This window comes from Solea solea, chromosome 7, assembly GCF_958295425.1.
Source record: "Solea solea chromosome 7, fSolSol10.1, whole genome shotgun sequence".
NCBI classification, from domain to species: Eukaryota; Metazoa; Chordata; class Actinopteri; order Pleuronectiformes; family Soleidae; genus Solea; species Solea solea.
In genome coordinates, this window is record NC_081140.1 from 24,441,334 (window position 1) to 24,458,029 (window position 16,696).

Below are 16,696 nucleotides of genomic sequence, written 5' to 3' on the forward strand. Positions count from 1 at the left end.
CAGGGTTTGACGCATGAATGAAGGTGGAATAAGCAACAAGCAACAGGAGGAGGAGGAGTCAGATCACTTCATGTCACAGAAGTGAAATTAAATTAAAAAAAATACCAGGAGCAGCAGCAGCAGCAGCAAGAAACGAGTAAATTAATGAGAAGCTCTGAAGCAGTCTTAAGAAATAAATATCCATGGCATGGGGAGCTGAGCCTGTGTGAATAACCCCTCATTTTCAAGAGGGCTGATATAAACTGAAGTATGTCGTGAGTATAAAGGTGGTTAAAACCTCCATTTATTTTTATTTTTTTAGCAATTACATTATACATATTCATCATTTTTAGTTTACTCAAGACTGGAAACGGTGTCTGTTTGTTTTCTCAGGGCTTTGCTCTGCTCTGATTGTCTGCAACCTAAATAAGCCACATTATGTTTCATTAGGCTGTGGATGCAAAATAATAAGCAATCACCGTTTTTTTCCTTCTCCGTAATGCATACGTGTGAGTCCCAGATATCCCATTTGGGAATGATCTTTTAGCAGTTTTTATTTAAACACCGCCGTGGTTTAAATATTGAATTTTTATGGGTCTACAATTTGCGCCTCGGAGTCTGTAATGCAGGCGTTGTTTTCTTTTTTTATTGATGGCACTAATAACACACCTCACAGCCGATGTGCATATCATTTCGCCACTTCACTCCGACTGCAAAGAAAGACGTGAACTTGATAAACACGGCGTCGTGCACAAATCAGCTTAACAAATGAGTATGTGGCTTTGAATTACTGGTGCAAATGTTTGTGTCTGTGCCGGCACGAGATTAATTTGGAAATCACAAATGGGTTTTTGTTGCGTGCAAATACATCAGTAACTTGAGGAAATATTGTGTTTTTGTGATTTAAAAAAAAAGAAAGAGAGAGAGTCAGTACAGATTTGAACACCTTTAGAAATAAGGCAGATTTTCAGCATTCTTCATTTACACAGTAATTGAGTTTAATTATACATTCAGACCATGTGAATACCAACACTCTTTCTCCCACTGTGACAAGCGACAGGTGAAATAAAAAGGTGAAAAATGTTGCGGCATTTTAATGAAAGTAATATTTTCCGAGTTGGAAACAGTTCCAGGTTGTGTGCTGCCGTCGTACACGTTCGCGGACATGAGTGGAGTTCAATTGAGTTCAGATCTTCAAGGCATTCATGCGTCCATTGAGGCTAATGGAGAACATTATGTGCGTGTTAAGTTAATTATTTTAATGCAAATGTTCACTGGTCTGAATTCATCACTGTTTTGGCGACTTAAAGACTTGGAAAAATTAGCTTGGGGGGGCCGGGGGGAGAATTTAAATGGAAGATTGCAGTAAAACACAATTTCCAGACAAATAATGAGGATAAGAAGGATACATATTCTCACCCAGCAAAGATTAATGTGGCTCATATAACATCAAAGCATATTTTACGCTGGATATTCCTTTTGTCATGTCCTTTGTCTTTGTGAACAGCGGACATTGGCTTAAATATAAATTAAGTAATATAAATCTTTTTGTTGTCCACGCACACATGAATCGCTCTTTTCTTCCTTGTCCACTTTTTGGTAAGCGGTCTATACTTGTGTCACATATTATACGATATCACATGTCATTTCACATCTATTCCCATCTCCCAGGAGCTCTTTGGGATTCAGCGTCTCGTCCAAGGACACTGCGGCACACGACGGAGATGGTATCGTCCACATTCTGATTAGAAGACGACCCCGTTGGATCCAACACGTTGTCGTTCACTCAGAGCAAAATGTATGTGTAGTTATTTCATCTTAATCACGTTTTATCGTGCGTTATTTGCATACATGTTTTCTATAATCCTCCAAATTAATTTGAGACGTTTTTTATTCTTTTCCAACATTTATTCTCATGGTCATGTTTTATCTTTTTTAATGAGGGTATCTTCTTTATTTGCATATTAACTATTATATAAATAATATTTCACAGTAATCATAATATCTGTTATTATCCTTTAGAAGTGGCACCATAGGGACATTTGCAAAAATGGCTTGGAAAAATTAGAAGAAAAAGCTTAAAATGCATTAAGTGACGGGCGGCCAGTAGGGAGGCGCCATCTTAAAATGGCTTGTCGTTCATGGAAAGCACACTGATTATTGCTGTATGAATAACACTGTTTTTTTTGACATCATTTGTCACAATGAGTAATGCTGTGGCCTATTATCTCAGTTTCATGCTGGAAAAATACCCTCTTGTCTCATGATCACAAAGTCATAGGACATGTTTAAGACACAGCAGGATTTTGATTGTCAAGAACAAAATGATAAGAGCACGACAGGAAGTTGAATTGCACAGTGTTTGGCAGACTTACTGCGTCTTCTGAAAAAACAAAAAAAGCATCCAGTAGCTTTTTTATCCGTAATTTATGTCCAAAAAAAACAGTGCATTCGTCATCACATTTGCTTTCTGTAAACACCAATTCTGGGATTTTCCACCCTAAGTCAACAATACAGAGAGAAATATTTGAAATGGATCATGTAGTTTGGTTTGGCCTTCAGCCACAACATGGTGACAATGGCTCCAATATAATCCTATGCAACATAAAATGGCTGAAGTTATTATTTCGTCCCATGCCCTTTAATACATCGTGGGTCTGCTGCATCGCTTTGCTTGCATTGCGTGTGGCAGAACTTGAGTTGGAGCAAACAGTTTTTTTTTTAAAACTGGCATGATATACAGAGATGACGGTAATAGAAGACAATCGCCGCCAAGCTTGCGATCAAGGCTTAGTCAGTTTCTGACCGCTTTAATCGCACATAAGCTGGGTTTGAGTTACATAGGAGCCAAGCTTACATGAAAGTAGTACAGTCATACAATGGGGGGAGTCCTTAATACATAACCATCAACCATAACCAGAACCCACAGTCCTTCTTCCCACAGTGAAAAAACATGCAATATGGGAATTAGGTAAATTGGACACTCTAAATTCACCGTAAGTGTGGTTGTTTGTCTCTATATGTGGCCTTGTCCATCTGTCCAGGCTGTACCCGGCCTATCGCCCTGTGTCAGCTGAGATTGGCACAGCACCTCCCTTGACCCTCATGTGGAGGATCCAGAAGTAGAAGATGGATGGATGGATAGATGGAATTCAATTTTCATTGCAACGCCCATCATATTCATAACAAGGATAAACAGTCAAACAGAAACATGTTTTCCAGCCAGCAGTGTAACGACGGGCTTAATGTCATATACAGTATATATTTTAGCCACTGGGGGGCACTGCCACTTGCCACCCCCAAAACTCCACCTATGTCATCAGCCAATTTAGACTGCGTTATGCTAATATATAACACAGGCCATTCAAATTACGTAATCTGTGTATCTTAAACGGAACTCTTAGACAATGTTGTTCTCACCATTGTTGATGGTTTTTTTTTTTGTCAGAAAACGTCCACACAGGAATGGCGAATTTGAAGAACATCACTTTAGCATCATTAGCACTGCTCTGCTAACCGCCGATAATGACCTCCAGCACCAGGTGTCAGACCCGTGTGAGTGTACTGGTGTCACTCCAATCTCTCTCAATTCTTGCTTCTGAATTCTCATGACACTCGAGACTCAAGTTTGCCTCCTTATCTCAGTCTCTGTGAGAATTCAGTGACATGAGTGGTGTCACTCATTCCGCGTGTGCGTGGGTTTTCTCTGGGTTCTCCGGATTCCTCCCAACAGTCCAAAAACATGGAAAGGTTCATTTGACATTCTAAACACTCTTGGACTGGCAACCCGTCCAAGATGTACCCCACCTTTCTGCCCTAGACGTCAGCTGGGATTGTCTCCAGCTCCCTGTGACCCTCAGGTGGAGGTTAAAGCACTAGACAAAGAATGAATGAAGACCGGGCTGTTCTTCGTAAACATACAGCCCAGGTTTAAAAACCACCGAATCCCCCTTTAATACTGAGAGGCCAGTGCAATATTTTTTTCCCTGATATTATTTGACAATCATCTCCTCGTTTCTGTTAAAGAGGCCTCAACTTCTCCTCACCAAGGACCAGCTGAAACTCGGCCTCTTCACCCACATCCTCACATCCTTTGACGCTGTCCCCCGAGTCCCAGCTGCTCCATTTAAACCATTTGGCTTGTTATATTGTGAGGTCAAGTGTTAACAATTCACTTCTTCTTAAGGGGCTGACTCCTCAGCTGAATGTAATAGATGTTTTTTGGGGGGGATTTTTTTTGTGCTGAAAACTGTGCTGAATGTCCTCACCTCAACACCAACCACTAGGGAGCTGCTATGACATCATTTTGAATTATTCTCATCTACATAAAGAGATTCATGCGTTGGACCTGGGGTGGAGCCTTCAGTCAGGACATGTTTGGTGTCTCTGCCTCACACATCTTGTCTCTCAAATATCATCTCAGTCTCTCTCCCTCCATGTCAGTTTCTAGTCCTTCCTGAAATCCCAGCTTCCCCCATCATTGTAATAGAAGGCTGCAGTGAATGTTATCACCTCTCATTAGCTTCAATCCAATTCTCCGTGGCTCCCTTTATTGCTTGATGTTAACCTTCTCACTTTGGCGGTGTTCATGGAGAAGTGGTGTCCTCCTTTTTAGAGGACCCGCTGCGTAAGAGCTGCTATATTTCACCACGCCGATCCATGACACCTAATTTGATCCCTAACAGAAGGCGGCTGTCTCTATCGAGCCGGGATCCTATTGTTATACCCAATTTAGCTTCTCATTAATTATCATACATTTCCATTTTGTGTTAAAGAGACCTGTTACAATGGGAGTGCATGTGCAGTATAATTTATACGGCTCAATTTGAGAGGGATTGGTGCAGACGAAAATGCACTGCGAAGTGCATATTTTTAGCCCTTAATGCCTTGTAAATCACAAAAGTGTGTGAGCCTAATTGTCCAGTGAGGAATTGGGTAATATTCAGTTCCACAGACTTTGAAATCAGAAGCAATTGGAGACAGAAAATGTATACTAATTATGTTGTTGGATGAATGTGGCTATGAAAACCATTGCCTTATGCTTTTGTTTAGTGTGATTGATGTATTTTGCATTTTGCAAGTAAATTGGCCAACCCCCCCCAACCCTCGATTCACAAACGGAGGAGCTGACTCTGCTCCTGTCTGACAGCTGGAGTCAAGGAAAATGTCTGTTGATTTGAAAACTTGCCTTTCTGAAAATATCTTGCCTCCGCAGACGTGCCGCTGTGATGCCGTTGTTTCCCCCGTTCAAATACGCCGCATCATAATCTTAATCATGTGCTGCAGGCGCACGGATCCAGAGTTAAAATTCACAGTGACTGTGCTCGTGTGTCAGGAGACTGTGTGCAAATATGGATTAGAATGACAGACTGGGGTCTCCTTTTCTCAAATTGACACTGAATTGATCTCACTATTCACTCACATTTTTCCCCCTACTGTATTTTTTTGTTCCATAAAAATGATCTTAACAAGATCAGGTTGAGTGGGCCACATGGTTGAGTAGTGGCTAGCACTGTTGCCCTTAAGGCCCTGGTATACTTTTTCACAAAACAAGTTCAACTTTGTCTCCAAAAGTCTAATAAATTGCTGTATACCTCTAAATAAAAGGAAAATTATAGCATGTCCTTATCATTTTCCTTATCATTATATAATTGCTGAGTTTTGCCATATGCTGTTGTGTAGGTAATGAGACAAATGAAAGGACCAGGGAAAAACACAGTAACACAGTATAATACCTGTTGTGCTTCTGTCAGATGCTGCCCACAAGCTGCCTACGCACATTCCAATTTTTTTTCCCTTTTAACTTTCATTTTATCCAAGATTTTTGCTGAATATACACCGTCTTTTTTAGGCATTGTCCCGCTCCATATTTATATCACTGCATGCAGTCACATGTTGGAGACAAAAACACCACTGAGACAAAGAGATCTAAGCTCAGGCATTGATTTTTGTCTTTGCCTGTGCTTTTTTAAAACAGTTCTCATGCCCACATGTTCATTATCTTATTTTTTCTGTAATCTAAGTCACACTCCATTATTATTTTTTTTCAGTTTTATAAAGCAAAGCACAGAAAGCAAATGATGAATCCCTCCAAGTCTTCCTACATAGCAAGTTAAATGTTATGAGTAATGCTATATTACTAAATGAAGAAGGAAATCTATAATACAGACCGTTTACAGTGTGGTTAGTTCTTTTTGTGGCATTTTCTTTTAACAGTCTGTGCATATCACTATAAACAAAAACAAGGATTTGCTGCAGCTGAGCTGCACACCACTTTGTTTTTCATCACTTTCAAATGTTGTTAATTTGTTCAGCTTCTCTGTCTGTCCATAAACATTGACATTTTTTTTATATAATTCTCTGGCTCCACTGCTCAGTCCTCAGTCATCTTGCAGCAGCTGTTATTCAGCCTTGGAGGTGTCGAACGGGGGATGACAATAATTCTCCCAGCGTGGATGCATTGTCATGCTAATTACAGGAACTGAAAGACCTGTCGTATATTTGTTTTGATTACAGAAGATATCAGTGTACTGATGTCATTCAAGTTTAACAGGAAACCTGATTGTGTCGGCCTCCATTTAAAGTGACATATTGATTGTGTTGTGTTCTGCATCTCTGTTAGTCTTTGAGACTTAAAATAGGATTCTGTGATGGAACATCCAGTTCACTACCACAGGGAGGGAGAGCACTAAACTTAGATTCAAAAATCCTGTTTAGCTGGCATTTCAATTCATGTGAAAGAAGAATGTAAAGGTCCACAGTGTAAAATTTAGGTGAAAATATTTCAATTTTGCAGAAATTGAAGACAAAATAGTTATGCTTAATTATTCATAAGTGTGCCATGAGTGTATGCACTGTTGTTTTTCATTACCCTAGAATGAGCCTTTTATATTTATATCAGGAGCCGAGTCAGCCCTTCTGAGGCCGCCATTTTGGACCACCATGTTCTTACAATAGACCACAATGGACAAAATAAACACCGTTACAAAGGTTCTACAACACACTTGGAAAGGAAGGAGAAGGTGAGGGATAATCAGCTGCATCTTCACCAATAAATGTTGTTCAATTTTAAATCTATATCCACCAACAGACTGTCAAATGATGACAGTCTGTTGATGCTCTTTATCCACCAACAGAATGGCTGCCAAATAATGAGCTGTTCTGTATATCCACCAACAGACTGACTGCCATGTAATGAGCTGTTCTCTATATCCACCAATGGACTAGCTGCCAAATAATGAGCTGTTCTGTATATCCACCAATAGACTGACTGCCAAATAATGAGTTGTTCCACATATCCACCAACAGACTGACTGCCAAATAATGAGCTGTTCTGAATATCCACCAATAGACTGGCTGCCAAATAATGAGCTGTTCCACATATCCACCAATAGACTGACTGCCAAATAATGAGCTGTTCTCTATATCCATCAACGGACTGACTGCCAAATAATGAGCTGTTCTCTATATCCATCAAGGGACTGACTGCCAAATAATGAGCTGTTCTCTATATCCACCAACAGACTGGCTGCCAAATAATGAGCTCTTCTGTATATCCACCAATAGACTGCTGTTCCACATATCCACCAACAGACATATTCAAAGGTCACATCTCCTCCCACGCCCCATTTGCACTTTGCAAGGGAACACCAAACCTGGTACCCCAAGAGAAGGGTGTCAAAAAATTGAACAGTAGGGGCTGGTTATTGTTCCACTGAATGGAAACACGGCTTTAGTGAGCTGCATGTGGGTGGACTGAATTTAAAAGGTTTCTTAAATACATCTTGTAGCCGCTCCTCTAAGCTCAACACAACATGGACCCTGCAGAAGTGATAACATTTGCCCCCATTTTTGAATGCATCTAAGCTGCTCCTCTTAGCTCAACGTGCTGTGAACACTGCAATACTTGCACTAGCTCTCACATTTGTTGTTTATTTGGATAATCCTGTCGAATATTTGGTCATTCTCCTCTGACCTCTGGCATCAACAAGCCATTTTCCAGAGAAATCCCACTCGCTGGATATTTCGCTTGCCGTTACCGTTGTCTGTAAACACTAGAGACAACTGTGCATGGAAATTCTGATGCTCAGTCTGACATTCAACAGGTTGTCTTGACCATGTCTACGTGTACGTACAGGTGTACCTCATAAATAGACTGGTGAGTGCATCGTCTGCCTTCCTCATTTAGATTCTGTGGAAGTGGAAGAAGAAGTCCAACTGTGACACCAGCACAGACTGTGAAGTTTTCTTTCTTTATTTCAGTGTGGAAATATTTAAGCTCAGACTCTTCAGAGAGTATAACTTTTGGGACAGATTGATATCCAATCGGATGACTCAGATTTCCCTCTGGTCACACTAAATGCAGGAGGAACGGGGACGGGCAAACTGTTCTGTGCTCGATTATTGTTGGCAGGGAAAAAATGATTTTGTCAATGGCCGCTGTTGGCAAAACAAATACAGTATCTTTTATTTTTGGCGTCCAAGGCAGTCCAGAGAAAGCAGTTTATCTGAATGAAATATATGATACTTTTTAGTGTGGCTGTTTTTTTCCTCTGTGCAGCTAAAATCTAGTATTATTGTTTGTTTCTGTGTCTTTTCATAAATTTGTGTAAACGTGTGTCACTTAGTTTTGATTCGAAGAGAAAGTATTTTTATTAGGACAACTTTGTGGGGAGGACAGTGACACACTTGTCCCATCTATTACCCGCAGATAGCTCTTTAGAATGACGCTCACGCTGTGACCTTTAGTTTGGACAGTTTTATTTTGTGACAAGGACGGCACTTTCAAGAGCCACACTATTTCTTCAGTCAGCTTGCATATTTTATTTATCAGCCCTTTCCGAGAGGGATTTGATGTAAATTATTGCAAGGTTACCCGTCTCGAGTCCATTAAGTTAGTTCTGCCACTTCTGTGAAGTAGATTGTGGTGAAAGTTACTGAGGCCACAGACAATACGATCATAACAGTGTGAGAGCGGTATTTCAGAGAGACAGAGGCGGATTAAAAGAAAACAAGGGCAGTTTAACCAAAGTATGCTGAAACCGAAGAGGAAAAACGCACACATTTCGAGCGGTATACGAATACATAAACCAACTTGGTGTCTTTAAAGACAATTCCCTCACTCGCCTCTGTCGCTCCATGATCATATTGCCACTGTACATATCTACAAAACCACAGATACTGTATGTGTGAGCTCATGTTTCATGAACCTAAATATAGTTTCTTGTTTGCAGAGGTGCACATCAGAGTGACAGTGTTTTAACTGCTTGTGGTTCTTTTGGCTGATATAAGGAGATGAGGGTGAGGATAAGCCAGGGACAGATTATTGATTTCTGTCTTGGTGTTAACACCCTCTCCTTAAAAACACATTGGGATGTCCTCATGATACGACATCTGCAAAAGATCTTGCAATGTTTTGTCTCCTGCTTGGTGGACACCCTGCTACCAAAACCCCCGCTCATCATGTTAACAAAAATGTCCAATGTGTTACTAGCTCTGCTAGTCTACATGCAAGGGCAAGACACTTAACCCCACGTTGGGTTGTGCCTGCAGCGTGTGAGTATGGGTATGAAAGATGAGTGATAGAAAATGCGCTGCACATAGATACGCTGTATGAAAGTGTGAGTAAATGGTAGTGTAAAGCATGCTTTGAGTGCTATATAAATACAGACCATTTACAGCTTGCACCACCATGTTCCTACAGCAGCCTGATAGGACAATGCTTTTTGCATTTTGAAGTGGAAGCTTACTTCCAAAGCAAAGAAGAAGGTCATCATTTCTGGTGTGAAACCTGAAATCCTTCTGTCTCATCATATAATACCATGTTGAGATCATACCATCACTTCCATGTTCTTAATAACATTGGCTGTATGTTTGGGTTAGTGTCCTGCTGCAGAGGGAATTGCATGATGGATAAGCATCGTCTTGTATTTCCTAACATTGAGGACACGAGTAACCCTAATGTAGTCCTCAACCCCATTTGCAGAAATGCGACCCCAAAAACCTCCTTCTGCTACAGCCAAATACTTGCTGCAATTTCTCTGCACCCAGGTTCTTGTGTTTTTGTGCATAGTTCAATTGCTTGGCTTTGTTTCTTCCGTGAAGACCACTTCTGGCCAGACTTCTCCAGACAGTAGATGGATGTACCTGGGTCTGACAGGTTTTTGCCGGCTCTGACTAACTGGACATCTTCCAGTTGCGAAGGACAGAAAGCACAATGTGTCTTTCATCTGCCACACTAAGGCTTCTTGGCTGACCACTGCGTCCATGTTCCTCAATGTTACCCGTTTCTTTGCACATCTTAAAACCCCAGTCTGCTTTTGAAATATTTGCCTGGGAGAGACCCTGCTGATGTAGTATAACTACCTTGTGTCCTGTTGCTGTACTCTCCATAGTGAATAACCTGTGACATGAAACTGTCTTCCACAGCCTCACGCTGGGAGCAGAGTCTGACTGTTCCTCATTCCAGTTCCTCAGCATGTGTCTCTTTCATTTCATGAATGTGTTTCAACCTACATATGAAAATAATGATCATTACGGGTGGTTTGGTAAAGTAGATTAATCGTACACCTGACTATAATGCTACAAAATCCCTGACTTTGTGTGAGTGTATCTATGAGAATCATTTGCTAAGGGGAGGTCACACCAAATATTGATTTGGGTGTGTCTTCTCTTACCTCACTCTGCAGTTTGTAAGTTGGTAAAATAAACAATCAGAATTTATATTTATGTACCGTATAACATTTCTTTTTTGAGAGCTAAATCCACAGCCACACACAGTGATGCTCAGTTTAAGCTTCAGCAGGTCGACTTGACCATGTCTACATGCCTCAATGCATTCATTGAGATAATGCCATGTGATTGTCTGATATAATAGATATAATCATTGACAAGAAACTGAACCGGTTGTTTGTCTCTATGTAGCCCTGTGGTGGACTGGCCATCTGTCCAGGGTGTACCCCGCCTATCGCCCTATGCCAGCTGAGAGTTGCACAGCACCCCCATGACCCTCATGTGGAGGATAAAGCGGTAGAAAATGAATGGATGGAAGAAACTGAACTGGTGTACCTTATACAGTGGCTGGAGAGTGTATGTTTCATGTCCCATTTCCCAAACCTCCAAAAGATAAAGCCAACGTTGTGCAAGGCCCTGTGTTTAATTGTCAATTTGCATTAACTGCAATGTAACTATACTGCATGACTTTAATAAAAAAATAATAATTAAAAGCTGCATTACGGCAACTCCGCTCACCAAAGGGGTTTAAAGCCCCAGTAGTGGCCCCCGAGAGGCCGCTCTGTTCATTACACCTCAAATTATGAAAGAGTTTGTCATAACAACCAACAAAAAGAGGGATTTTTATTTTTAGCAACTAAACTGTGGAGGGGTTAAAGTGTCCTGTGGGAAGCACGAGATAAAAAGTGAAGCGGTCATTGAAACCAAAGAGGTTCATCCTTTCAGGAGCATGAAGATGGAGTCAATTTAATTGTAATCCGCCCCAGATGGATAGTGAGAAGTCTCCTGTGAGAAGCTGACATTTTGGCTGGAAGGTGATAGGCTTGGGGAGTGTCGATAATGAGGTGTCGCCCTCTGTGAAGAATGGATGTGGTCAGCAAATAATTCCACAAAAAATACACCAGTTTATGTTATATATCTCTAAAATGGAAAGTGTTGCCCAATATAAAGGTCTGGGTATCCATCAAAACCTTTGCAAAGCTTCTTATCTTCGATGGACAATGGACATTTATAGCATATTGCACCATATTTCAACCAATCGCTCTGAAAATAGCTTGTCAGAATAATGACCTAACACTCTTCTGCTCCAGAAAAGATCATGAGGTCACCAAAAATAATTAGAAACCACACTGAGAGGACAACACACTGGTCAGTGGGTGTAGATAAATGATACTCTGGACTTTGAAGTTTAACTTAGCATTCGCAGCCAGAGTTAAGGTCATGGGGATCACCGACAAAAAAAAATCCTGAGGGACAGTTGTTTAAAGCAACATTTGCTGGATGTTTTATTGCAGTAGCAAACATGCTGCAATTAAAATCAGATTCTTGATGACTTCTAAGTTTTACTTTTTACTGACTGACAGTTCAACATCACTCTTGAACTTGCAGGGCCTGATTCTGGCACTTTGAGTCACTGAATATTTATGACGCTACTCATTGAATTACACACTTATCTGCTTCACACGACACTCCGCGCATCACAATCGCTTGCCGAACTTACACAGTGCAAGGTCAGGGGTTCAGGTGAAGAGTGGGAAAAAATAATTCCTGAAGCTGTTATTTTAACGCTTTATTGGATTTGTTATTTTTAGGTTTTGACGTTACTATTCTGCCTCAGTTTGGTATTTTTGAACAGAAATGATGTAAAATTATTTGTATGCTGTGTCCTTTATGTGGAAATGGGCTTGTTATTAAGGTTATCCAATCTGTCCATATTTGATTTCGTCAGTTTTCCGCTTGTCGAACGGGACTTCTGTCCCTGCTTCCAAAAGCAAAAGAGGAGTCCATCTAATGGTGTGAGTTCACGTGTGGATAGCAGTCTGATCTTGATGTGGACACCGGAGACGCATGTTAATACCAGGTGTAAATGCATATGGTGGTGCTGATCTGATCATTACACGATCACAGAAAAGGTATAAGAGGGCCAGAGAGAGTCATGAGAGGCCAAAAACACATTGTGTGAACTCATTTGAGTCTGAATGCAACAGTTTATAACTGAAAATCATGCACAAATAGGAAATTGCTAAAACTGAACATAATTGCCTGTAATTGAACTCTGAGCTCTCCGGTTTCTACTGTCTTTTTTGTAAATAGTTGTGTTTATAATTTATGCTGTGTTGTTTCTGTAATTTATGTGGAGCCAAAGACAATTTTCCACACTGTAGACAATAAACCGCTCCTAACCTAATCTAACCTAACCAAACAAAACCAAATTTGACATATATTGTGACATACTGGGTGTTTGTGGTTAGTGTTTCCCAGCATGCTTTGTGTACTATTGCATTTAACTTGTGTTTGAGTAATTATGCTATTTAGTGAATGCCAGTGATGTTTTTTTTATGTTCCAAATTTCATTGTCTTTGTGCCAACATGTGAGTTTTGCAACTGTTTGTGATTGTTTTCACCAAAGTGGCGGAAAATTTCAACACTTTTTGTTACAGGCTGAACATGACTATACCTCTAAAACACTAGTTCTCAAACGTAATTTATACCGAGCACCACCTGAGAAAACATAGAGCTCTTGAAGGAACACCATTATCACCAACATTAAAATACAGTGGCGTAAATAGGCCGAGCAAAGTCAACTATGGACTTTTCCCAAGAGGCAGATTTAATCCCAATAACACAATTTGCTCTCTCGCCCTTACAGAACTCCACACACTGTTTTTGTAAATTCCTCAGTGTACCACTTACATTACACGTACCACAGTTTGAGACCCGTAGCTTTAACGTTAACATAGAAAAGGGACACTTGATGTGTCAGTAACTGGTATTCATATTAACAATTAATCCAGTTATCAAGCTCCACGGACATATTCCTCCAGCGTATGACAGTCTTATTATTACATTAGATTACATTTGACGTCATTGATCCATCATTTGGGAAATTCACTTGTTACAGCAGAATAAGGGTCAGATGTATAGGTTGACAACGTACTAAAATGGGCTATAGAAATAAGCAATATAAAAATACAAAAGCAAAACATCAGGAGAGACTGCAGTGGCACAGAATTATTGCACATACATAGTGAATGGATTATGGCACAGGCAGAGTGAGTGAGTGTCAGTTACACACATATACAGTATTTCTGACAGTGTTATCACACGTGCTGCTGGTGTTATACAGGCTGCTGTCAGTTCAGTGGGGCTGAATGATGATGATGAGGATGTAGTACAGTATATGTAGCATATTAGCATACAGTATACAAGCATATGTCAGATGTATGCTGCATGTTGGGGTGTTTGTATGATCACAACCAGCTAACAATGTCTGGATCCCAGTAACCTTTTAGTTGTGGGAACGTTCCCTGAAGGTTCCCCCACTAGGTTGTCCTGTGGATGATATAATATAATATAATATAATATAATATAATATTATAGAATATAATATAATAGAATAAAATAGAATAGAATAAGTCTTTATTGTTCACCAGGGTGGAACATTTTCTTTGGCTCACCAGCACAGTAAACAGACAACAGTAAAATAAAATGTAAAACTAACATACTCCTTACTCCTGGTTGCACATTCGGTTCCCAGAACATTCACCTAACGTTACCTTGTCACAACCTTCATACAACCTTTATAGAACGTCCTCTTTTGGTTCCCAGAACGTTCCTCTAACATCACTTTGTCATAACCTTTGTACAACCTTTATAGAACGTTCTCTTTTGGTTCCCAGAACGTTCCACTAATGTTACTTTGTCACAACCTTCATACAAACATTGCAGAACATTCTTTTGGTTGCACTAACATGACAGCATTTGTTAGATATTATACAAATGTTAATATTTTTAAACTATCTGCACATTCGTACTCACACTTGCAGTCTTGGATGAATGAACAGGCAAAGTTGATATGATTTACAAAGTTTTATTTTCAATAAACAAAATAAAAATTAAAATGAAAATAAAATCAAGCTTATCAAAAAAGTTTTTTTTATTTTTCTTAATACACCAATATGTAGAAGCTCTTTAACTGAAATGGTATTTTTAATGCTAAAACGTGATGCACATGACACAGGGGTGAATAAAGCAGTGAATAAAGGTGGCTGACTGTTACCAAACCTTCAAACATGCACGTACACATTCAAAAGCGAGTCCTCTGACGCGGCACTTGCTTCCCCATCTGTCATCTTAAAGCCACACTGCACCCCAACACAGCCTGGCTCAGTTTGGCGCGATCGGCTCCTCTCATCTTTGACCCTGTTGTTGTGATGGGACGGGCTTGTCAGCGAGCAGCCTGATTCGCTGTTGTCTCGGGACAATAAAGGCACGCACGCACGCACGCACGCAGACAAACAAACAGAGGACACACGAGCACACGGCACTGCTCATCATCACAGAAGCGGCAGCAGCGTTCTGTGCTCGATTGGTCCGGTCTGCTGCAGCCATGGCAGACTCCGAGTCGGATAGTGTTACAATCCCCGAGTTCAACTGTCTCCTTCAAATGGACCCGTACCTCAAACCGTACGAGAAGGACTTCAAGAGGAGGTAAAGAAAAACACCACATAACGGCGGGTTTTTCCCACGGGGTTTGTCGTTAAAACGGAGTCCCCGGTAAAGCGAGCCGAGGCCTAATCTGTCATACGTGTCACGACGTGAAATCACACAAAACAAGGAGCGTTTGGCAACTAAAGTTTTCCAACCCGCGAGAACTTCGACCTCTGCTCTGCTGCTGCCATGTTACACAGAGGTCACAGAGAGCTGAGTCATTCTCTGTCTCTCTCTCTCACACACACACACACACGCTGCTTTCCTCCTCCTACTTTCACTGAATAACATGCATGTAAAGGATGTTCAGCACATGCATTGTTTGCTAGACATTTACATCCACAAATACTACTCTCACTACTTCCGGTGTTTGACAGTTAAAGGGGCAGGCTCATGTTTTTCTTGGTCATGTGTCAGATGACGTGTCAGACGTGCTGTCTCATTTTTGGGGCGGTACTAACACAATTGAAACTGGATTTTGGACCAAACAATGACTTAGCCATTCTTCTTCTTTGATATAAGGCTGTACGATGTAGTATTGGTGCCAAAATATTTAATCTTTAGAGAATATTTGTAATATTGTGATTTAATTGTCATAATATTTTATATTCTCGAAAGATTAAATATAAAAGTCTAAATTTTACGAGAATAAAGTTGCAATATTATTAGAATAAAGTCGTAATATTAGGAGAATAAATTGGTAATATTAGGAGAATAAATTGGTTATATTATGACAATAAAGTCATAATATTACGAGAATAAAGTCATAATATTAAAAAGTAATAATATTACGAGATAAAAGTCTTAATTTACTTTATAAAAATATATTACTTCATATATACATTCATAAATTTAAAATTCATAATATTAGAAGATAAAAGTCACAATTTTACATGGTGAATATGTGTTCCCTAATCTAAAGTGTTACCAAATAAAGTTGTAATTTTACGAGATAAAAGACATAATTCTACAAGAATAAAGTCTTAATTTTACAAGAATAAAGTCGTAATATTACGAGAATAAAGTCACGTTATGGAGAATCTTTTTTATCATTATCTAATGTATTATTATTAAAGAGCAACATAACACAGATGTAACCTGTGATAGCCTGCATCCAACCACTAGCAGCCATTTCCTCCTCCAGTCCAAAATAGATGATTTTCTCCAAGTCTGTGTTTGTGATTTTTTCTTCCAAACAGACTCAGTTTCTTGTACTTAAGATAATGTGGTGCTGATGTGCCACAAATATTGGGTAGTTCTTTATTTGTGAAGCCCCAATCAAAGTAACTTCACATAAATGCTCCAAGTTTCTCATCTTAACGCAGGTTGCAGCTGATCATCTGAGATTTTACTTCAATAATAATAATGACTTTATTTTCATAATATTACTACTTTATTTATTCTTTCATTTTGACATTTTTAATATTCGATGACCATGCACAAATATCACACAGTCGTCATTTTAAATGTGTTTGTGGTGTTTATTTTTGTGGAG

At 39.8% G+C, this 16,696-nt stretch overlaps 1 protein-coding gene across 1 annotated transcript in view; it reads left to right on the forward strand.

Moving 5' to 3' along the window:
- Positions 1–14,902: 14,902 nt before the first annotated feature.
- gbe1b (glucan (1,4-alpha-), branching enzyme 1b) overlaps positions 14,903–16,696 on the forward strand; it is a 150,242-nt gene continuing 148,448 nt past the window's right edge. Inside the window, exon 1 of the mRNA XM_058633707.1 lies at positions 14,903–15,201. Within this exon, the coding sequence (XP_058489690.1) occupies positions 15,101–15,201 (101 nt within the window). The 5' untranslated portion in view covers positions 14,903–15,100. The remainder of the gene's footprint in view (positions 15,202–16,696) is intronic.